Source organism: Sinocyclocheilus anshuiensis, unplaced genomic scaffold (assembly GCF_001515605.1).
Source record: "Sinocyclocheilus anshuiensis isolate Anshui unplaced genomic scaffold, SAMN03320099.WGS_v1.1 scaffold101, whole genome shotgun sequence".
Lineage (NCBI taxonomy): Eukaryota > Metazoa > Chordata > Actinopteri > Cypriniformes > Cyprinidae > Sinocyclocheilus > Sinocyclocheilus anshuiensis.
Window position 1 is genome coordinate 655,956 of NW_015540892.1, and position 23,355 is coordinate 679,310.

The 23,355-nt window shown below is 38.4% G+C and overlaps 1 protein-coding gene across 1 annotated transcript in view; it reads left to right on the top strand.

Annotated features, from left to right (window-relative positions):
• The first annotated feature begins 6,322 nt into the window (after positions 1–6,322).
• LOC107688818 (tensin-1-like) overlaps positions 6,323–23,355 on the top strand; it is a 103,509-nt gene continuing 86,476 nt past the window's right edge. The window contains exon 1 of the mRNA XM_016486597.1: positions 6,323–6,588. Within this exon, the coding sequence (XP_016342083.1) occupies positions 6,493–6,588 (96 nt within the window). The 5' untranslated portion in view covers positions 6,323–6,492. The remainder of the gene's footprint in view (positions 6,589–23,355) is intronic.

A 23,355-nucleotide genomic window follows, 5' to 3' on the forward strand; every position in this document is an offset into this window, starting at 1 on the left:
GTCAGCCGTACGGCTTGAGAAGGCCTTAGACTTTCTATAAACAGAAATAGAGAAAGCTATAGGCACACTGGGTTCCCGCTTGTTCTGTAAACAATTGTGAATGTTGTTGCTATCATAGCGGGGACCCGACACATATCACTGAGAGCTGCTATCAGTTGTTTTTGGTTCACCTACAGCAGATGGAGGGTTTGGGCCCTGGCGTTGAGGCAGCGGCCGGAGAGCTCTCACAGGAGGAAGAGGACGAGCTGGGCCCACAGGTTTTGGTGGTTGGGGGACCTGTAGTTTTTTAGTTGATATCTGGGGGCTTGCAGCAAATGAGTGGGAGAGTTTGGTCCCAGAATACACCAGTTCCTCCATTTTCTGTGAGAAGCTTAGAAGTGGAGATGCTGGAGAGAGGGATAATGTGTCTGGTGAGATGGGCTGTGTCTCTGGTGTTTCCGGTGGCTGTGATATGTTGTCCTGGCTTCCCTGGCTGTTTTCCAGAATGTCATCCTTGGGTGGTGAGTCTTGGAGCTGTTCTCAGCCGGGATGTTGTCCATGAGCAGTGCTTGTTATGGCTGCGTGGTGTTATCAGTGTCCTTGTGGGATGTGTCAACCACATGATGACTCACAAAGGTGGGTAGCCGAATTAACAGATTTCCGGTTCCCAATAAAATACAGACCTGAAAAACACATGCCAATGCTGATGTTGTCTAGAATACCTATGAACATGGAAAAGTCTAAACTGACCTGTACCCAGTAAGCTCCAGCCGAGGTAGTTTCCAGTGTGATGAAAGCATTATCTGTAAACAGAGATGCACCCAGGACGTGATCTTCCCAGATGTCCTTCACTCTGGCGCCGGGACACCATGGACCCTGGGTGCACCCGCAGCGGAAGACGCAAGCCAGGCCACGGGCGAGGACCTCTCCCCCTCCGCCGCCTCTGGTCTTCGAGATCTCCACCCGGAACCGCTTCGCTCTCCTCCTCGAGACAGAATGCAACGCTGTGATCGTTGGAGACTCCATTGTCCGGCACATCTGTGCTACTCTAGATAAAGGTGAAATGCACACTCACTGTTTCCCTGGTGCTCGTGTTCTCGATGTTTCTGCGCAGATACCCGCGATCCTGAGGGGGGCAGAGAGCATCGGATCGATCGTGCTGCACGGGGGGGTGAACGACACCAAACTGCAGCAGACGGAAACACTGAAGAGGGACTTCAGGAGTCTGATCGAGACGTTACAGTGATATTAAAATTTTTTACAGAACATAAAACGCAGATAAAATGCTTGTAAATGGTGTAATTACGTAGTTTGTCCAGCAGAGCGCGCTCCATTGTTTGCTACTGGTGACCTGGATGTCTCCGTAATGGTCGTGGCGGATCCACACCAAATTCAGGGGATCCCTTCACCTCGAGGAACCCTCTCGAATCGAGTGTACGTCTCAAGGACCCCTTTCGAATGAGACCACCCCCGCGTCGATAGCCCCCGGGGTCCGGGAGTTACGAGTGGTTAAATTCGCGGTCGGTTTGCTACTGGTGACCTGGATGAAACACTTTAAACCAACCTATTTGGAGATTCCGGGGGGCTACTGACACGCGAAGGGTGGCGTTACAGAGGGGCTCCTCAAGCTGAAGGGATGCCCCGAATTTGGTGGAGATCCGCCGCCGCGTTCGCGACATAGTGACACCAGTCAACACTTTCACTTCAGTAAGAGGTCTCTTGTTCAGGCAGCAGCAATCAAACGTTGTCTTATTCGAACGTAAGTGCCCCGCAAAGTGGACTTAACATGATATTCCGCCATGATTCCAGTTCCAAGGGAACATACACGTTACTTTCAAAGGGCATTAAAGTGCGCGAGACGTGAATTTAAATAGTATTTATTTACAGAGGTATATTATGTCACACTTCACACTTCTCTGGTAAGTTTCGTCTGTGTGTGAAGACAGTAGCGCAAATCTGTGAATGAATGTTCCGAAGTGAAATAAAGTTGAATGGAATTGAAATAAAGTTGAATAAACTTCAACTTTACTGTTCAGTGCACTGATGTCAGACTCATTTTGGATAATAAAGTTTATTGTTAAATTGATAAATGCCCTGCCTCCATTACATATCTTTGTCACATCATTATAAGTGTTTAATCACCACATTTGAGTGAGTATTTATGTATACAGTATATATTCTAGTTATGTATATACTGTATTCTATATATAGTACCAGTCAAAAGTTTGGACACCAATGGGAAAGTGTCCAAACTTGTGACTGGTACTGTACTATAATATATACAAAGAATAATGGCCGATATATCGATATCTGCCTTTTTTACTCCCTAATATCGGTATCGGCCCTCAAAACAACCCATATCGGTCGGGCTCTATTCCATATGACTAGTAAGCCAATTCTCAAATAACAAATAATGAGTCTACTTCACCAAGCTACTGTTATAAGCATGAACCTCATCAGACTGGTCGTGGCGGCAGTGTTGCAACAATATATAGTGATATTCTCAATGTTACATAGAAAACAGGATACAGGTTTAACTCATTCGAAATACACTGTCAGATATGCAAAAGAGATCTCTCCTATCTCTTGCTCTGGCTACTGTGTATAGACCGCCAGGGCCATATACAGATTTCCTAAAAGAATTTGCAGATTTCCTCTCAGACCTATTGGTAAATGTTGATAAAGCGCTAATTGTCTGAGATTTTAACATTCACGTTAATAATACAAATTATGCATTAGGACTTGCGTTTACTGACGTAATAAACTCTTTTGGAGTCAAGCAAAACTTCACAGGGCCCACTCATCATTTTAATCATTCGCTAGATTTAATTATATCGCATGGAATTGATCTTATTGACATAGATATCGTACCTCAAATTGATGATGTTACTGACCATTTCCTTGTATCGTGCATGCTGCGTATTACGGATATTAACTATATGGCTCTGCGTTATCGTCCAGGAAGAACTATTGTTCCAACCACTAAAGATAGATTCACAAATAAACTGCCTGATTTATCTCAACTGCTTAACCTGCCTGATTTATCTCAACTGGTCTGTGTGTCCATAAACACATATAACCTAGATGAAATGACTAGCAACATGGGCACTATCTTCTCTAATACACATACAAGCTGTTGCCCCATCAAATTGAAAAATGTACTGAGCCATGGTACAACAGTAATAACCATTCTCTCAAGAAAGAAACTCGTAATCTTGACCGCAAATGGAGAAAAACTAACTTGGAAGTTTTTAGAATTGTGTGGAAAAACAGTATATCCAGCTATAGACAGGCTCTAAAAGCTGCCAGGACCAAGCATATCTGCAAACTCATAGAAAATAACCAAAACAATCCAAGGTTTTTATTTAGCACAGTGGCTAGATTAACAAATAACCAGACGCCACCCAATCTAAATATTCCCTCACAGTTTAATAGTACTACAGTGTCTAGTACTTCAGCTTCATTCATTGCACCCAAAGAAAAACTGCAGTGCTTTACAAATATAGGACAGGAAGAGCTAAATAAATGTATCACTGCATCTAAACCAACAATGTGATCTCATCACTGTTTTTCACCCTAGGCCACTGAATTATCCTCAGATACTGCAAGATCACCGTGTTCTCCTCCTGATCTGTTTTAAAGGCCTCACTGAATAGTTGTGCCACAGGAAATGCATGTCCCTTCTTCTGCGAGTGCTGTTGCAATGACTGCTGGACACAACTATGGCTTATTTTCATCTTCAATTCAATTCAATTCAAGTTTATTTGTATAGCGCTTTTCACGATACAAATCGTTGCAAGGCAGCTTTACAGAAAATTAAGTTTCTGCAATATATTTAGTAGTAGCTTATCAGTGGTGACTATGTCAAATTGATGTACATATGGCAGAGTACATACCCCCTTGGGATAGTGTCCATTGATTTCCAGCATTTAAAGAGATGTAAGGGAGGCTGAGTATGTATTTGATAGACCACTTCTACGTATGATACCCTAGGGAAGACGACACTTAAATTATTAATTTAACTGTGAGTTACAGTTAAATTGTAGAACTTAAATTCTTAGAAGACATTGAAGAATAATGCAATGTTCACGTATTTGTATTTCAGTAGGGGGAACAGTAGATACATTTAAGTTGCTGAATGAACATTCATGTTCATTGATGCAATTCCATTTCTGTAGGTGAACTGCTGGATACAAGTTCAAGATGACACTACAGGAGGAAAGATGATTTATCATGAACTGTGGAATAATATAATTGTATGTTGTTATTTGTAAGGTACAAAAAAAAAATCCAGGGTAGGTGTATTCTCCATAGATGTTTTCTTGAGATGGATGAAAATTCAGGTCAAAAGATTAAACCTGTTTTTAGTTTGAGTACATTACCTGTGAAAATTCTATTTTGGGTGGTGGTTTATGATAGTGCATGATGATACCTGCTACAAACATGTTACATTGAATGGGGTTAAACACAATGTGACAAAGCTGATATGGATCTGTAGGCAGGACTCAGAAATTGACTCCTGGAACCTGTTTTTTGTCATTCATTAGAAATGTCAAGGGCATGGTGTGCTGAGATAAATGTATAGTAATGTCAGGGTGACATTACATTTTTGAGGGGAGAGAGTGCTAACCATCGCAATTATGGTGACAATGTGTGAACCCCCACCTTTAAAAGTAAGTACATGTTATTTTTATTTGTTATATTGTTATTTTATTTAGTGTAATGTTATTTTATTTACAGTGGTTCATTCATTTTAATTCAAGGTCATGGTCAATAGATATAGCATTAACAGGCATACTGTAGGTTGGCCAGTTAGAGAAAGTTTCAGGGTCCTTAAGAATACGCAGTAAAAAAGTGTCTAAAATGCCTAAAAATGTGAATGCAGTCTCGAAGAATAATTCCAAAGGAACTGTCACTGGAGTGATCAAGAAGTCATGTATGCCTACTCTTGCGTTGTGGTTGGCAGGATTAGATGAACATTTTCTGGCCAAACTTTTGTTTCACTAATCCTCATCCTTTTAATGAAGCACATTTCTCAAAACCCCAAAGAAATCTATGCCAAAGCAAATAAGATCAATTCAAATCTGCAATGCAAATGTGTGGTACATGTCATCTAGACTATGGTAACAGGCGGCTTTTTTGGCAAGGGAGCTTGGGAGATTCATGTTTCTCTGATCTGGCACAAGGTCTGTTCATATAAAAAAAGCACCCCACGTTCAAAGTGAATGTGACAGCACAGTCAATATGGCGGCACAGTGATTATGGGAGTCTGTTGTGTTTAATGATGGATTTAGTTTGGATGAAGTAGATGCTGCAGCTGGGCTAAAAAGCGTATATGCAGCACCCAATCGCATATATTTTCTGATGTTTTACACCCACTTCCTTGATATTGTTATTTTTTTTTTCTAATTAATTATAAGGTGTTCACAAGTGCCACTGAATTCGTCTTTTTGGAGGTATGAATACCTGTAATAGTGAAAAAAATGTTGGGGCAAATGAAGAAATAGAGAGCATTTGAATATTTATTTGTATGTCTTCCCCCATTTCTGCTTTTTCCTCTTGGCAATTTTTTGCATCTCTTTTTCTCTCTGTCTCTTTGCTTGCTCTCTACTAATCCTGCCCCCCTCCCCCCCACCCTCTATGCAGTGAGAGGGTACGTTTGTTAGTGAAGCGTGGCGACTCTGCAGTGGTGCGGTGCACCTGCAGTTGGATGAGCACTTGACACCAGAGAGCGTATTACACAGAGCTCACACATGCATCCACACAGGCACACATATAGAGGTAAATGAAAACACACATAAACGCTTTCCACAGAAACCCAGTTGCACACGGCACGTTGCTTGTCTCCCCTCATTTGTACAGCCTCGTGTGAGACTGCGTGTGTGCGTCTGTGTGCATGTATGCATGTGAGGCTGCCTGATGACATGCACTCTTTATCTGCTTTGAATTCAGTGACTAAAATTCACTTTATTTCTGGCTTCCTCACTCACTCTTCCTATTGCATTCTCTGTCTCTTCCCCCCTTTCTTTCTGTATCTTAGCCTGCCTCCTGTCCTACTTCATGTCATTTTTTTTAAGATTGTGATGACTTGTTTTTCCTGTTAATCACTGAAATGTTTTCTCCTTCAAAACGTATTCCTCTCTCACACACATTTAGTTTCTTCTCAAACCTTTTTCTCCTTTTCTACCTCCTCATCAAAAGCAACTTGCCTCTCTGCTATTTCTAGTTTTTCCCATTGCATGTTCCTCTCTCTCTCCCTCCCTCTCTCTGCTTTTTTTCTCTCACACCCTCCCTCTTTCCTCCTCATCCTCCTTCGACAGACAGAATGCTGCAGCATCCACTGAGTAAGGTAACGTGTGTGCAAGCAAGAGCAGGGTAATTCTTGCTACCTGCTCTGCCGCTAAAGGGATCTGTCCTCCCAACAGCTGTCTGCTATTGGATTTATCTGGAGAATAAGCACAGAATAGAAAGGGTGATTTTAAGGAAGCAAAAGAGTGACAGAAGGAGGCAATCATGGCCCGGCTGAACTGGTGTCTGGCAGCAGTGATTAGCTGGGGGAAGTTCCTCTTCTCTTGTTTCTTTCCATTGAGAGCAGCTAGAAGAGATAAGGTAAGGCTGCATTTGTTTGACCTACTCTGTACTGACTCGTTCCAATACATACACACAAACTGGGGTCACCTTTCACATCTGATTGTGAGTGCTACCAGACAACAGTCTGGTCATTCAGACATGCCCTATTTTTCAGCCTTCCTTTACCTCTGGTGGGTTTTCAGATGCTCAGTGCATGTTAAAAATTGTCTAAGCAAAGTACTTAGTGAAGTCTTGTCCTGCTTCTGTGGGTTTCCAGAGTGTTGTGTTCAAAAAACTGTCCTACTGTACATTGTGCATAGTCACTTTAATTTAACTCTGGTTTAAAAGATAGTGTTACTAGTGACAAGTGTTGAATCACTTATCCAGTTTTGCTGGTATGATAACAAAACCTGACAGGTTCAATGTCCCCATTTTCCCATTTTCCTCCACCCCCATTTTTTGTTATTGCCAACGTTTTAGAGATTAAAAGGACACTGCCGCAAAGGGGTCCCTTAGGTTTATGCTGAGTTAATGGCTGCCATTTTTAAGGAAGGAGTAATTCTGTGGGTACATTGTGAATTCTTTGCAAAAGATTGTTTGGTTTTGTTACTGCAGTAGAGTTTTATGGGGTGTTTGTGCTGAACCAACCCCAAAACATGTTAGGAGAGTGTTTGGTGGTGCATGCTAGCTATGTAGCATGAGATTCCCACTCTGAAGTTAATGAGAGCGGTCAGATTAGGGGTCAAGTTTTCATTATTTCGCTCATTTCATGCCTCAGTGGTTGTCAGTGCTGATGTGCCTGCAGAAAAAAATATTTTGCCGCAGAACTACTGTATTTTTTCTTGTACCACTCACCCCACCCCCAAATTTCAATCTGTCCCAGCACACGTTCCCATCCTTAAGATCTTGCCAAGACCATAGCCCAGCGTTATTCATCTAACTTCCCCATCAGCTATCACAGCAACACATCACCATTTCTTGCTCTGTGTAGACAATTTATCTTCTTCCCTTACTGAAGCCCCCCTCTTCAGCTACAGTGCTGTGTTGTACAATACTTCAATCTCAGTCCTCAAACCACTGGCAATATCCTAACTGTATTACCAGTTATCACTGGGATACCTCCTTTTCCCAGCCAAAAATGAAGAAAAAAATAAAATAAAATAAAAAGCTGGATTACTAACAACTCAAATCTTCATCAACAACAGTCTTTGAACATATGCAAAGTGCATAATATGTATTCATAAAAAAGGCTTAACCATAAATTCAGTGCTGTTAAAAAAATAGTACACCCCATAAAAATGTTAAATTATGTTTCAACATAGTTTAACAAATGACACTTGGAATGAAAATACATACAGAAACGCAGGCTGGGTCACAGGCAGCTGTGGCAACAGTCTATGTGAAAGGTGAAAGTGCATCTTTCAACCACTAGAAGAGACTGCACAAATATGGTCTACATGGGAGGTCAGCAAGAAAAGAAATTTGTTCTCAAAAATAAATAAATAAATATTGTTATCTTGAAAGCATAGTGGTGCTAGTGATGTGGTTCCGGGTATTTGGCTGCTTCAGGGCCCATGACGTTTTTCAATATATCATATTATTCCAAAAAGAGGGTTTTGGACTGGTCTAAATCTCAATCAAAGTGCTGCCGTAGGTCATGCTTAACCCAACTAATACAAAACAATTCAAGGAATTCTGGAGAAATGGGCATTTTTTGCAGCATTGCAGAAAAAAAACATTACTGTGAAGTCTAGGTAGGGATATTTCCACCTGCATAGAGACTCTTGTGGTCTGAAGACATGCATTACATAAAATGTCATTCTGAACTAATACAACATTAACACTGCATTTATTATTATTATTATTATTATTATTATTTAAACAGATATACCCAATCTAATATTAAATGTATAACTATTCAAGCATTTTGAAGTGCAAGCAAACATGCACAATTATTATTATTATTATTATTATTATTATTTTCAACAGAATGGCAGCCAACTTGAATAATAAACACTGATTTCTCCGAATATGTTTTTAGTTATATGTGCTGGTATTAGAAAATTGAGAAGATAAATAATTTGAATGCCTCAATTTGGATGTCATACTTGACATTACAGTCAATTAATTTACCTGATCAGATAAGATAACCATTTAATTTGTGTCAACTGTAAAAACTAGCAAGGCTGGTATTAGAAAATTGAGAAGATAAATAATTTGAATGCCTCCATCTAAAAAAAGGAAATGAAAAAATTGTGGATGTCATACTTGACATTACAGTCAATTAATTTACCTGATCAGATAAGATAACCATTTAATTTGTGTCAACTGTAAAAACTAGCAAGAAAAGGCCAAGAAACATAGGAGCATCAGCAATTGAATCTGTTCAATACATACACACAGTAAGTTACTCTTTTCACGGTTTTGTATAACTGTACTATTTATTTGCTGAAAATGGATTTGATTTTCAGAGACAGAGTGGCTTTATTGTCATTTCAGCAATATACAGCTTGTACACAATGAAATGAAACAAAGTTCCTCCGAGATTGTGGTGCTACAGTACATAAAATCAACACAGGACTATGAGACTGAGCTAGAATATACTCACTGACTACATTAGATTAAATAAACTAAGTAAGAATTAAATAAAACAAGATTAGAAAAGATTATACAGATACTTAGGACTACAAAACGTGCAAATGTGCAAACAGCGTTACACCTGAAGGTATAGTACAATACCACAGAACAAGGGACAGAGCAAACTAACATTGCAAAGTAGCACTAATGTTGAATGTGAACATACTGTAGATAACAGGCATACTTAACAGCAGAACAAAAGCAGCAGTTTGTTTACTATCTTGTGGCAGCAATTTTCAGAAGAAATGTGCAAAAATCGCAAGTGGAGTGAGGATAATGATCAGTGAGTGTGAGGGCATTAAATTAGCAAATTGCAAATGTAAAACGTGGCAAAAAAAATGTTGATGGAGCAAACTAATGTAGGTGTAAATATGTGCATAACATAGACAAAATAATATTAATAATTTATATGTCTCACTCAAGGCAGAAGTGTGAAAGTTTGCATATTTTATACAAACAATGTGCTAAACACTTGTTTACCTCTTTTTCTGTGACTTTATTTTAATGTCATCTCAGCTTTGTGCGTGTGGTTCATTAGCAGTTACAGAATCCATTGGTGTTTAATGCTGGTTACTAAAACCTGCTTTCAATGCAAATAATTCCTTTCACTTTGTATAGCTCCATTTAAGTGTGTTGTTTCTACTCAAAATATTGTTTGTGTTGAATATAAGCATTTAGTATGAAAGGGCCTTATAACCATCCTAATGCAGACTCACACTCCAGTCTGCTAATTACACACATTTCATTTACATTGAGTCAGGCTGGATATGACTCTTGTCTGACCTGAACTTCACCTCTCATTGCCTTTCTGCAAGATGAGTCCTTTAGCTAGAACAGGAATGCATGCCAAAGAACTACAGGCAGACAGGATTTGGCCAGTAGAGTAGAAATGTACACCTTGTGGGTGGTTAAAGATCCATGTTGTTATACTGTGTTCAGATATTTGAAAGGGATCCATTAATATGACACTGAGCTCAACTACCATTAATGTCCCTTGAGCAATCCATTTAACCTCAGGCTGCTCAAGGGGGATTGTCCCTGTTGTAAGTGTACAGGATAATAAAACATCCCTTCCCCCAGCCCCCTTCCTTCAACCTCCAGTAGAGATCTGTCAGCCCATTCATCCCAGAACTTATTTAATTAAGGGTGTATTCACCCCAGGAAAGTCTGCTAGTTCACTTGCTTTGGTCCGGACCAAATACAATGCTGTTGTTTTTTTGGGTTTTTTTGGTGCGGTTCGCTTTCACACTGCCCTTTTTGCAAGTGAACCAGAAACTGTAAACAAAACCACACATGTGCTTAAGGTCATCCATTCATCGGTTTATCCATTCAACCATACCAGAGTTCATTTGGAAGCGGACCGAGACCACCTCTTCAGCTGGGTCTCGGTACGGTTGTTTGGTCCTCACCAGAGTGCGATTGCTGTATTCACCCCTGCCCAAAAGATCCACACCAAGGGGGGAAACAAACTTGAGTTCAATTCAATCGAACCAAACAAGACAGGTGTGAATACACCCTAAGTCAAAGAGAAGATAGAGTAGACTCCATCCCAGATGTACTGATCACTCTCACTGGGAAGGAGGAGGGTTGGTTTAAAGTGGGAGAGGGAGATAAAAAGGGATGGGGACTAAGATGCATGTTTAACCCTGAAAATAAACTGTCCATCCATTAAGAGCTTTGTGAAAGCTCCCACTACACATCTCTCAAAGTAGGTTTAGATTTGACAAAACCAAAAAAAGAGTTCTCACAACACTTGCTATAAACGTTCTCTGTCAACTCAGGGTTTGATCCAAATTTTTTTTTTGTATTAACTGAATTTATTTAATTAATAATGTATACATTCAACTGTATACATAAGCTGGGCAATTTTGTCTCTAAAATTCTTTCACTGTAAGCTGCATTAATTTGGTGCAAGAGGTAAAGGGGAATGACTTTATTACATCAAATATGTCACAGCTGATTGGTCTTGTTTTGGTTTGTGATCTCCCACCCAGAATAAAACCTGCTCCAGAGTAGGTTAGCTGTGTAGTGTAAATTACAATAGTGATGAAAACTGCTAAAAATCTATCCATCTTCTTCAGCACAAAAAACAGTTTGCTCAAATTAAACTTAAATCAGTAGCCACTAAAACTGGCAACAACCCTCAGGTATATTGTAGCTTTTCTGTGTTACTACTAACTGTTGTTCAGCAATTTTTTATTATTAAAAATCACCTTTTTCAGGTATTTATCTAACAAATGCTTGTTAACCACAGCAGTGGTGGAAAAAGTACACACATCAAGCACTTGAGTAAGAGTAGCGATATCCTAATAACATATTAGTAAAAGTATTAAGTAGAATATAGCCTAGTATATAAAAATGAAAATAAAAAAATTAAAAAGTAAAACCTAAATGTGTGATGGAATTTACATTATAAAAACAGATGTTAAATAGGGCGAAAAACATTTTAAGAAACTATGCGTCTATGCAATGCTATGCAAACATATAACTAGTATGTGCTACAGAAGTGGGAAAGAAGCATATTCATTCATTTGCGTCATTTTAAGGACGTGTTCAGTTTTTAAATAAAACCTAAACCGTTCAGACATGTCCACATTCAAGCATTTTTATACAGTGGGCTTAAACAGCTCACCCATTTACACCAGATTACTGACAGTTGTAAGCTACAAATTATTTTCATTTGCAATGATAAATTCTAAAATTTGGCATTAGTAACTTACATTTCATGCCATCAGTCATGATTGCACTCAAGTTCCAACGATCTCCTGTTCCTGGCTCATTTTGGATCAGACTTCTAAATTCTGTAACTTGTTACCTGGAGACTCGTTTGACTGGATCATTGTTGTTGACTTAAGAACAGATGCAGTCATATCAATCCAATACATGAATGAATCAATCAGTGCGATTTGTGGACCGATTCACGAATCAGACACAGCTATCACGTCCCAGAGCAGGTGACAATTTCACGATTTAAAAATAACAAAGAAAGACAATTTTTTTTGTAAAATGTAGCAGAATAAAAAGTATAATATTATGCTTTGGAATGTAGTGAAGTAAAAGTTTCCCCCCCAAAAATAAAGTACAGATACTTAAAAAACAAAGATACTTTGTAACTGTCTACCACTAGATCACAGAAACATGGTGCAGATTTAATTTAACTGACTCCCTCACAGATCTTTGTTTGACAGGGTAATGATCCAGTCACAGTGCAGTAGAGGCACTGCCTCCTCGCACATGATTTTTTTTCCTGTAACTGGGAATTCCTGCCTCATATTCATGTCATGCTATATGAAGTATAAAATTATTTAAATGTTGTTTGATCTTATATTTTTCGTATTTGTTTTATACTGTTCATTGTTTTAAAAGATACTGGCTTCTTATGCACACACACACATACATACTCACTACCCACTTTATTAGATATACATGTTCAACTTCTTGTTAATTAAATATCTAATCAGCCAATCACACGGCAGCAACTCAATGCATTTAAGCATGTTGGTCAAGACAAACTGTTGAATTTCAAACTCAGCATCAGAATGGGGAAGAAAGGTGATTTAATTAGCTGTGTTTCCATTACCCTTCAAATTGTGCAAATTGAAATTGCGAATTGAAAATTTCGCGAAAGCTCCCATACAGTGGTGTGAAAAAGCGTTGGCCCCCTTCTGATTTCTTATTTTTTTGCATGTTTGTCACACTTTAATGTTTCAGATCATCAAACAAATGTATGAGAAATGAATAAATTGCAAAACTGCAATGGAAAGTTTTTTGTTTTTTTTTGGCATTTACAGGTCACCTGGCTTGCGTAAAAATCACATGATCATTCTTTAATGTACTAGAACCTCCAAGAAACACCTCATAACTGGCCGCTCTCAAGTATAAGGGGCTTTCCTTGCCATTAATGCTTGGATGGAAAACCACTTATTTACACTGCACACGTCTGCGGCACATCATGGCTCTGACACGACCACTTTAGTCAATGATTATGCTTATGCCAGCTGCGGCGCGGAATGTAAGCATGACAGAAGTGGCTTTCCATGCTGCTTAGCTAAAGATACACGCATACGTCTCCTTCAATTAAAAATAATGGCTAATGTGGTGGCTGCGATATACATAAACCTTATCGCAAGTTATCGCGAGAGGAAAAAAATGCATTTTAGTCGCATAACATCAGTTAATGGAAACGCTGTCATTTTGCAATAGTTTTTTAATCGACATTTATAACATTTTTTCTCAAATCTGTAATGTAAACGCACCTAGTTTCTTTGATCGTGACATTGTTGTTGGTGCAGATCTGAGTATTTCAGAAACTGCTAATCTGCACGCACAACCATCTCTATAGGGTTTACAGAGAATGGTCAGAAAATAAATTATCAAGTGAGTGGCAGTTCTGTGGGCAGGATAATGCACCATGTCATAAACTTTAAATAGGAGATTTGCATAATGGATGTGCAGCCGACAAATCGGCAGCAACTGCGTGATGCTATCATGTGAATATGGACCAAAATCTTTGAGAAATGTTTACAGCACCTTGTTGAATCTGTGCCACAAAGAATTAAGGCACTATTGAAGGTAAAATGGGGTCCAACCCAGTAATAGCAAGCTGTACCTAATAAAGTGGCTGGTGAGTATACAAACACACACACAAACACAGACTATATGGACAAAAGTATTGTGGGACTTTAATACCATTGCATTCTAAATACATGGACATTAATATGGAGTTGGTCCCCTCTTTTTAGCTATAACATCTTCCACTCTTCTAGGAAGGGTTTCTGTAAGAATCTTTGCCTGTTCATTCAGTAGTTTGTGAGGTCAAGCACTGGCTCATCCAACCATATCTTTATGGACCTTGATTTGTGCACTGTGGCACAGTCATGCTAGAATAGAAAATTGACTTTCCCAAAGTGTTTCCATAAAGTTGGACGCATAGCTTTGTCCAAAAATTATTGGTATGCTCAGAGCCATTGAAAAACAGAGTTGAAACATGCTTTAATCTTGCTGCCACATGGTGACGTGGTTCATGGAGCTCTCAATACTTCCAAACAATCGTTTATCAATTTTTATCAATTACGATTTTTATCACGATTTTTATCAATTAAATAAATGTACTATATGTTAGTTCAGTCACATTTAGTTTTTGGTACTAAATAATATATGCAATAATTATGATCCATGATTTGCCATTTAAAATATAATATTTTATAACGTTTTTTTTTTTTATTACAATTAGTGTAGTATTTAAGGTTAAAACAGAGAAAACGTTTTTAAATTTGAATGCAAAGAGGCAAGCTAGAGGCATTTGGTAGCCAAAAAATAATATCCATATGTAATGCCATGGTTTAACTGTCAGATGGCAGTTTAATACATGTACATAGATCTAGTATAGTTGCTCAAAAGAGTATTACCAGTCATAGTTGCTTACATTTTTTTTTTTGCATTTGATTATGTGAAACTCTTTACTATATAAAATATCTAGTGAGTCACTAGGTAGTTAGTCATTCAATGGGCAGTCTTCATAGAAACTCATTTGACCTCCTTCAGGCAGAGAACGTTTGCAGAAAGACCATTTTGTTTAAATTGTTCATTGTTTAAATGACAATTAACATCTGGTTGTGGTAGCTATAAAAAATGTTGCTTACGTTATCTAACTGCAATTACAGTCTAATGATAAACATTAACTATAACATGCTTCATAAAATACCACTACTGGCTAGATTCCTGAGAGTTCAGCTAATACATGTGCACACACACACACATACAATTAGTTATTGCATATAATATAAAGCAATGTGCAGTTAATACAGTCTTAATGCTGTTTGGTCCATCCTTGACTCAACCAAAATTCATAACACTGTTAACACATTAAACACTGACAGATCTATTCATATATTAATCAGCGAATAAGAATAGTGGGCGAAAACCGAAAGTAAATAATATGGACCATCGAAGAAGGATTGTTTTATTGGAACACCAATATGAACGTAAACCTTTGCCTGATGATTACCTGACATACATATTATCAATCCACTGTGGACAGTTTTGGAGAGAAGAGTGAGTAGCAGATTCCCTTCCTCAACATGTCTGTAACAATCGGCAGATGTTCTGATGGACAACATTCCACTGGAGACCATTCAGAAGATAGATAGATAGATAGATAGATAGATAGAGCTTTATTTTGATTTTCAATACTTTGCATTTTAAAATAAACTGTTCAGTAGTCTCTATAACAGATAATAATTCAGTCATTGTGGTGTTTCTAATTAAGTGATTAAAAGCAGTTGCAAAAATGTGCAACACTTCATGTTTTACTACCAAATTATATGTAATATCTAATGTTTTATAAAAATTTACACTGGAAAGGTTTCTGCAACATCTCTGCAAAAAGTCTCACGATTTATTTCCAGATCATGATGCATGATGGGATACTCTTAGCCTCGAATACCACTTCGGAGTAGAGGTTACATTAGACTTTAACATTGTCCGTCATTTTGATGGACAGGGTCATAAAAATTCCGTCATAATCTATTATTACCCGTCATTTTAATTTCCATATTTTAATTATAATAACACATTTAATTGCTTTTATTTTTGATCACGTTTTCATTTTTAATAATGAACCTAGAGGACGAGCATATAGGCTTATGCATTTATTTATTTATGAAGAGAACAGATGAACAGAGATGTGCGTCACTTTTAATGTTCAACACCACACCACACAGTGACAGCGGAGGCCACTACAAATAACAAAATATTCTAGAGCTGGGTAAAAAAAAAAAAAAAAACATTTCTCTATTTTAATAGATTCTCATTTTTATGAACCAATATCGATTCTTAAATCCCAATCGATGCTGTTTTCATTTGATGAATGCACAGTAGCCTACATATAGTGCGCCTCCCATCCAATAAATCGCAATAGGCTAAGCTTTGCGCATTGTTTCTTTTGAAACAAAGTTTCAGATTTCAAATTCTGTCCATTTTATTAGGCAATTCGAGTAATAAATACCATTTTGGCACTCTTTAATGTGGCGTGATAGATTGCTGTAGACACCTCAGATCAAGCGAAGCGGCAGCACACCTGAACTGATCATCTCTTTCACTTTTACTAGTAGTGGATATTCGCCTGTGCTTAATCAAACCAGTGCCGATCCTGGACTTCTGGGGGCCCTACGCAAAACGGGGACGAGTTATGAGTGAATGAAACGCCTTTGTCCGTGTTCACTCCATCTCGAATCGTGCTCACGGAAAGCGCTTGAGAAACAGTGTCTCTTTCAACTCTTTTCAATGCTTTCAACTTCTTTTTTTTTTTTTTTTTGTCTCGAGCAAGAGACTGTATGACATTCACGTTACATGATTTGACTGATTTTTACGTTGAAAGGGCGACAGCGCACTGCATTAAAAGAAATGAACATTCATGATTTCATAACCGCTGGCCAATTCAAAAATGAAACTAACATTAAATCATCTTTGAGAGCAAGGGGGCCCCCTAGTGTTTCAGGGGGCCCTACGCAGCTTGTGTACTTTGCGTATAGGTAGGATCGGCCATGAATCAAACGCATTGCAAAAGACTTGTGACAGTTTTATTTTTGTTCTGGAGCTGATGATCCCACGCTCTGCTGCCAAACTGGAGCACACTCGCCACCAACTGGACAGGGGTGGGAATTACAGTTACAAATTACAATAGATCACTCTCAGTGTAATCTGTCAAAGTGACGGACAGTCTTCACATTTTTCCATCATTGCTAAAAAAATTCCGTCAATAGCCCGATTCGGACGGTAATTGTTTCTCATATGGACATATGTAAAAATAAATTTACATATCACCTCAGTGATAAAACTCATGGATTCGGATGGCAATCTATTCACAGTGGAGAAGCGAGTTCTGTGATCCAACAAACCCGGGAATGTGCTGCTCACGTGGCCAGTCACATGATTGTCTACTGTAAATAAAATGAATTTTATTTACAAATTTATTCTTATTATTGTGTAAAATATATTTAAAAATACTTATGTAAAATGTATTCTTATTATTCCAAGCATGTTTTATAATATATAATCCTGTTTGTTATTTGATTATTTATGTCTCCTGTTTAAAAATAGGAAAATAGACGCGCTATAGTTGTATATAATTATATGCGTATTGTATATAATTATATACACATTTTAAAATTGTATTACATACCTGCTGCTGCCATAATAAAGACCCATTTTGAATGTTTACGTGCTTTTCTTCTATTTCTGCTCCCAGTCGCTGTGGTAGAGCAGTTATGAAGTATTGTTCTTTTAAATACTTTCCAGCATTTCAGAAATAAATGTATGCAAATTACACCGAAGTACAACGTTACCTTACGGTGTTCGGAAGAAAATACTTTCCAGCATTTCAGAAATAAATATGTATGCAAATTACACCGATGTATAACAGTTAACGTACCTTACGGTGTTCGGGAGTGCTCAAAAAGGGTTTAAACACTGAATTTTGAATCGATTTCTTCTCGTAAACTCAGAGATGTGGATTCGGACGGCAATTAAATTACCACACGACCTTGGTGTTTGTCAAAAAACAGTAGGTAATTCGGCCGGGGATTTTTACGGGCTGGTAAGAAAAAAACACTGACATCCTGGATTCAGACGACATCAAAATCACCAACTACCCCTGTAAATGGTGAAAATCACTTACATTCCCATGAGAAACAATTACCGTCTGAATAGGGCTAATGACGGAGAATTTTCGGTTAACACGACCTCTGCTTCAGAGTGTGGATTTAGTGTGCGTTAAGGGCACTGAACTTTGGCATTTTTATGACCTGGGACTGTCTTGCGCACTTACTTCCTGTTACGTGCATATGCTCTCAAGTGGCCAAGACCACAAGTGTGGGTATTTGGACAAGCCTTTTGTCTCTGTTGGAAGAGACTAAAAGATTGACCTGAATATGATGTCTGTGATAAATCCTGCTCCTGGAGAACCAATATCCTGCAGAGTTTTGCTTCACACTTGCTTGGTTATGTTTAATGATCCTGGAGACATTGATTAGCTGGTTTAAGTGTGTTCTAAAAAGTGCAAGATAGTGGCCCCCCAGTTGTACAAATCAAGAGGTGCAACCAGATTATTTTTCATTCAGTAAAGTTACATTATAAGAGATAATTGTGATTTCAAAAGGAATTACCAACAAAATTTCTGCTCTAAACATTACTGCTCCAACATATATAGTCAACAAAAGTAGCCTTCTATATGTTTGATATCAAAACAGCAAAAACTAATTAAAGAGCTGCCTGCAGCACTTAGAGCCAAGCATGAATGGCCAAAATTCAGGGGTGTGTTCTTTGTACATCACTAACTCTGTTAGCTGGACTTGATTGTTGACGATTTGGCATGATCTTGGATTGGCTGGTTCTTCAAAGCTCATCCCGGAGTTGCTGTCATAGCAACAAGTCCGTAAGCTTAAACCTGTTTGGAAGCAGACTTATTTCATGTAAACAAGATTAGATCGCATCTTTTCAAGTGGAATTGATACTTAAAATCTGTCCCAGCCACCTCTACTTTATTACAACACTATTGTTCCAGGGACAATAATTTAAAATAATAATTATTTAAAAATGAATTTGAAAATAATATAATAATGTTGTGTAGTCTATAACACTACAGATAGTATAGACTATAGCCAGTTTTACTCATTGATTTATCTGTGATAAAATAATTGTATTGGAGTTTTACACGCATGCTATACAGTTAATCTGAGTCGTGTTTTAATTTGAGTGGTGACAGCTATTATGGGTGTGGCTTGATGGAGCGCAAGAGATGCAGATAACTTGACCCTTAAGAAACTTTAATTAATGCTGTCGCATAACAAATCTGCTTCAAAGATAAAATTAAATGAATTGCTAATTACAACATTGAAATAAAATGTAAAGCCTGTACAAATATGCCACTAGAAATCATGAATATAAATAATTGGGAATCATGTAAAAAAAAAAAAAAAAAAAAAAAAAAATAATATATATATATATATATATAAACAGTGCATATTTCATTTATCTATTATATCATTTATGTAGTTTTGTTCGCTTGGCTATTTCCTCATAAAGGTCCTTAATTTGTCAAGTTTTTTGTCAGGTGTCTTTTTAATTACATTATGTCATTACGTTGCTGTCTTGCCGCCAGCCAATCGCTGCATTGCTGACCGTTGCTTAAAGTATCGATACATCTGCCTTTTTTGGGGAACACGAGAACACACAGCAATCCTAGACAACTTAATCCAGATATTTTAATCAAATCCGCAAATTCGTTTGAAGAACCAAATTAGCCAGAGATCAGTTATCATGATTAGAAGATCCGGCATCTTTCAAATCATCTCAGATGTATTAAGCAAGAACGGATCAAATGGACAGTCCTAAATACAAATGTAAACAGGGTCCAAAACATTTTGTGATCCAGTCACCGAAACCACATATAGAGGTAGTCAGAAACACATTTGACTACATTGCATTTATAGTTGTGGTGAGCCTTCAGCTGAGACACCTGTGTTACCCTGGGAAATGATGATTTCCCAAGCAGAGCAGCTTAATTATCCACACCGGCACTGCATCTATTTAAGCACTCCATAAAGAACACATCATTGAACACTGTCCCTAGGTGAACTCTCATGTCTGTCTCTGTCCTCTTTGGTTCAGACTGACCATGCACTTTGGAAATCTACCTCTTTTAGTTTACGTATCTTGTAAAATTACCTCCGTCCTTACTCTACCAGACCTCTACCCATGATGACCTCAATTACACCTCAAGCACATCCTTCTCTTCATTCTACGCTTGCCTAAACCTTTAATAAAGTTCCCTCCACAGTAATGTTGCACTGCTACACTGTCTGTGTCTTGTCTTTCTGCTACACTGATGGAGAATGTGGGCATGCTTGTTTTTGTTTTTTTGTTATACTTGCAGGTGGAAGCCTTTCCCCTCCTGCCCTGGTCAACAAAGTAATACAATGGCTGACAGACATTGTGTGGCACAATGGTGAGGTGTTTGGGAACAGAAGCCACAGTGCACAAATCACCTCCAATTTCTTGTCAGATGGTGCATCCGTTCTTAACAAAACTCACAGAATAATGACAGGGTAGCATACCTCAACATCTTTAACTGGATCGTCATGAGAGAGAGGTGGGACCAGTGGGAGTGGATGGATATTATAACTCCATCTCTTTCTGGAGTGGTTCAGTGTAATTTTAACACAGCAGACAGCAGAGGACATTAATGTACTGAAGGAAGAGATCCTAACTCATGTCAATCTTGTCCCTTCTCTGTGCAGTTTAGAGATTTGTTTTTTGTCACTTTATCCATGGGAACATATTAGATTCCAGGCAATGGTTTTCCCACCTCAGTACGTGTAGTTGACAAGATAAATGTTGAAAATCCATTGCATTCCCTTCACCCTACATACTGGATAATAATCTGCATGAAACTGCTAAAGTCATTTCCTGTAGTTGTTGCTTCCATCAAGGTTGCTGAAGGAGTACACACCAGGGAGACCAAGGTGAAGAGTTCCGAAGTTTCCTCGAATTAATTACCCAGGTCCACACACCAGAGGGGACCAACAAGCAGAGGGCTGGGCTTTTGAACATCAAACAGATTAACCCATACCCAGTGGCATGTTTGGGCACCATGCAATTGCGTGGGGCCCCGCGGTCCAGGGGGACACCCCCTCCGGAATGCATAATAGCAGATCACATGCTTCCAGTGACCTAGATTGGAGCAATGTCAAGCTGTTCTGCCAGTTGCAAGGTGGCCAGTGTCAAACTGTTCTTTCAGTTAAAACCCTCAAAAAACCCTCTTGCTCGCCCACTAATACCATTTCCTATTATCATTGTCCCCTTCATGCATATAGAATGGATCTAATATGGCTACTACCAAAATCCATGAACACATATATATCTTAGAGCTTGTAAGCTATGGTACGTCCTAGCCTCAGGCCATCTTTATCTCAAACAATGAGTAGGTAGGGTAGAGACCAGTGCATAAAATGGCAGTGAGGATATTTTTGGTCTAGTTATTAAGCCTGACTAAGAAAGGACAGCCCGGGCAGATTACCAAGCAGGCCAGGCTTTCAAAAAGCTTAAAGGATTTTGTGAAAAGAAATTTGTGTTCCGTAGATGAAGAAAGGTCTTACGGGTTTGGAACGACATGACGTTGAGTAATTAATGACAGCATTTTCATTTTTGGGTGAACTATACCTTTAAGGAGGTCCTAAATTCAAAGGCAGTGCTTGACTGGCATTGTGGCTGTTATTTCTTCAAACATGAATCGAAACCATCAGTAAAGTAGTTTTTTTTTTTCCTTGTCAAATATTAAAATGACAGGTTAACACAGTCTTGACCTTATGAATTCATGATTTTTGACCCAATCATTCAAGTTACTGTAAAAAATATAATGTGATCATATCATATATATATATATATATACATATATTTGGTCCTACTTTATATTAGGTGGGCCTTAACTACTATGTACTTACATCAGAAAATGAGTACAATGTACTTATTGTGTTCATATTGTATTGCAAGACACTTTTGCTGCTATTGAGGTGGGATACGGGTAAGGTTACGGACAGGTTTGGCAGTATTAAGTTTAAGCAACACATTCTCACTCCCAACTCCTCACATATTGACGCTTGGTCAGGACCCCTTGGCATCACTTTTTGACTTACAGGGTACCCCTTTAGCGTCATTTTTCGACATGCAGGGTCCTCCATTGCTTTAAATAAGAAACCCTTGGTGTCAATATGCAGACGCAAAAGGTACTGGGAATTTTATCATCATGATTAAATTATATATTGGGTAATAATATTGCCATTATTGCATATATGTTGGGGTGTGATTTTTCAATGTAAACAGTCACAACGGTTTTATTTATATTACACTATTTACACATTTATGAGCACATAACCCAAACCTAAACCTACCATTTGTCAATAAAACACAAGATATCACAGGCAGATACAACTACCGTCATAATTTATTCAAAAAATATTAATATTCCAAGTCTTCCGAGGCAAAACGATTGATTTGTGAGAGGAATAGATGCGATCGCCGTCTCCGTTCGCCGTAAAGCTCATCCTGTGTGCTGCTGTGCGCAAATTCAAAAATGCCGCCAGAAGAAGCCTTACATCAGCCTTGGTTGTGAAATGCTATTGGCTCCTGTGTGTCTCGTGACCGATTGCATCATGCCACGAGAGGGGAGTATATTTTTGAATGAGATGTGAGAGCGTTAACGGAGCAGGATCATTTTCAGCTTATTCACCTTGTGTTTTACTCTCTTCTTCACATAAAGATATCGTATGGCTTCAGAAGACTTGGAATGCAAAACGACTTGTTTGTAATGCTTTTATACTGCTTGTTTATGGTCAGTTTTTGCAATAAATACCTGTGACTGCACTTTTATTGGCCTGTTACGTGTTTTATATTGTTCAGAAGTGGGTAGGTTTAGGGTAGGGGTGGGGTTAGATGCTCCAATGAAAGTATAAATTTATATAAAATTATTTATATTTTTTTTACAACTGCATGCAAATCTTTAAATTAAGACAAACAACTGAAAACAATGGAGGACCCTGCACATCGAAAAATGACGCTAAAGGGGCATGGTATCAACTGATTAATTTAAAGGGCACCTATTATGCAAAATCCACTTTTACATGGTGTTTGGACATAAATGTGTGTTGGCAGTGTGTGAACACAACCACCCTACAATAATAAAAATCCACCCACTCCTCATTTTTTAAATTCCCTTTAAACCAAGTCAGTCTCACTAAGCCTGCCATTTTGATTCTCATGCAGTGTGACGTCACATTGTATTGGGTCGATCGGGGTTGATTGACAGCTCTGCATTGCTATAGTTTCCTCCCTCAGCAGTTGTTCGCTGTCCTCCATTTTCTCAGCACTCGAGCAGCTGTAACGTCAACGATGTCTCGCAAGCAATCCCGATGCACTGTGTTTGTTTGTAAGACTGAACATAAGAGTCTTCATTTTCTCCCAACATCTGAGCTGGTGAGGACGCTGTGGATTACTTTCATTTTTCAAGGTAATGCACCAAAAAATGTACCTAAATACGTGTATCACTCCATACTCCTTTGTGAATGTCATGTCGTTATAGTGCTTAGAGTTTTAACCGTATTTGTGTGTGTACAT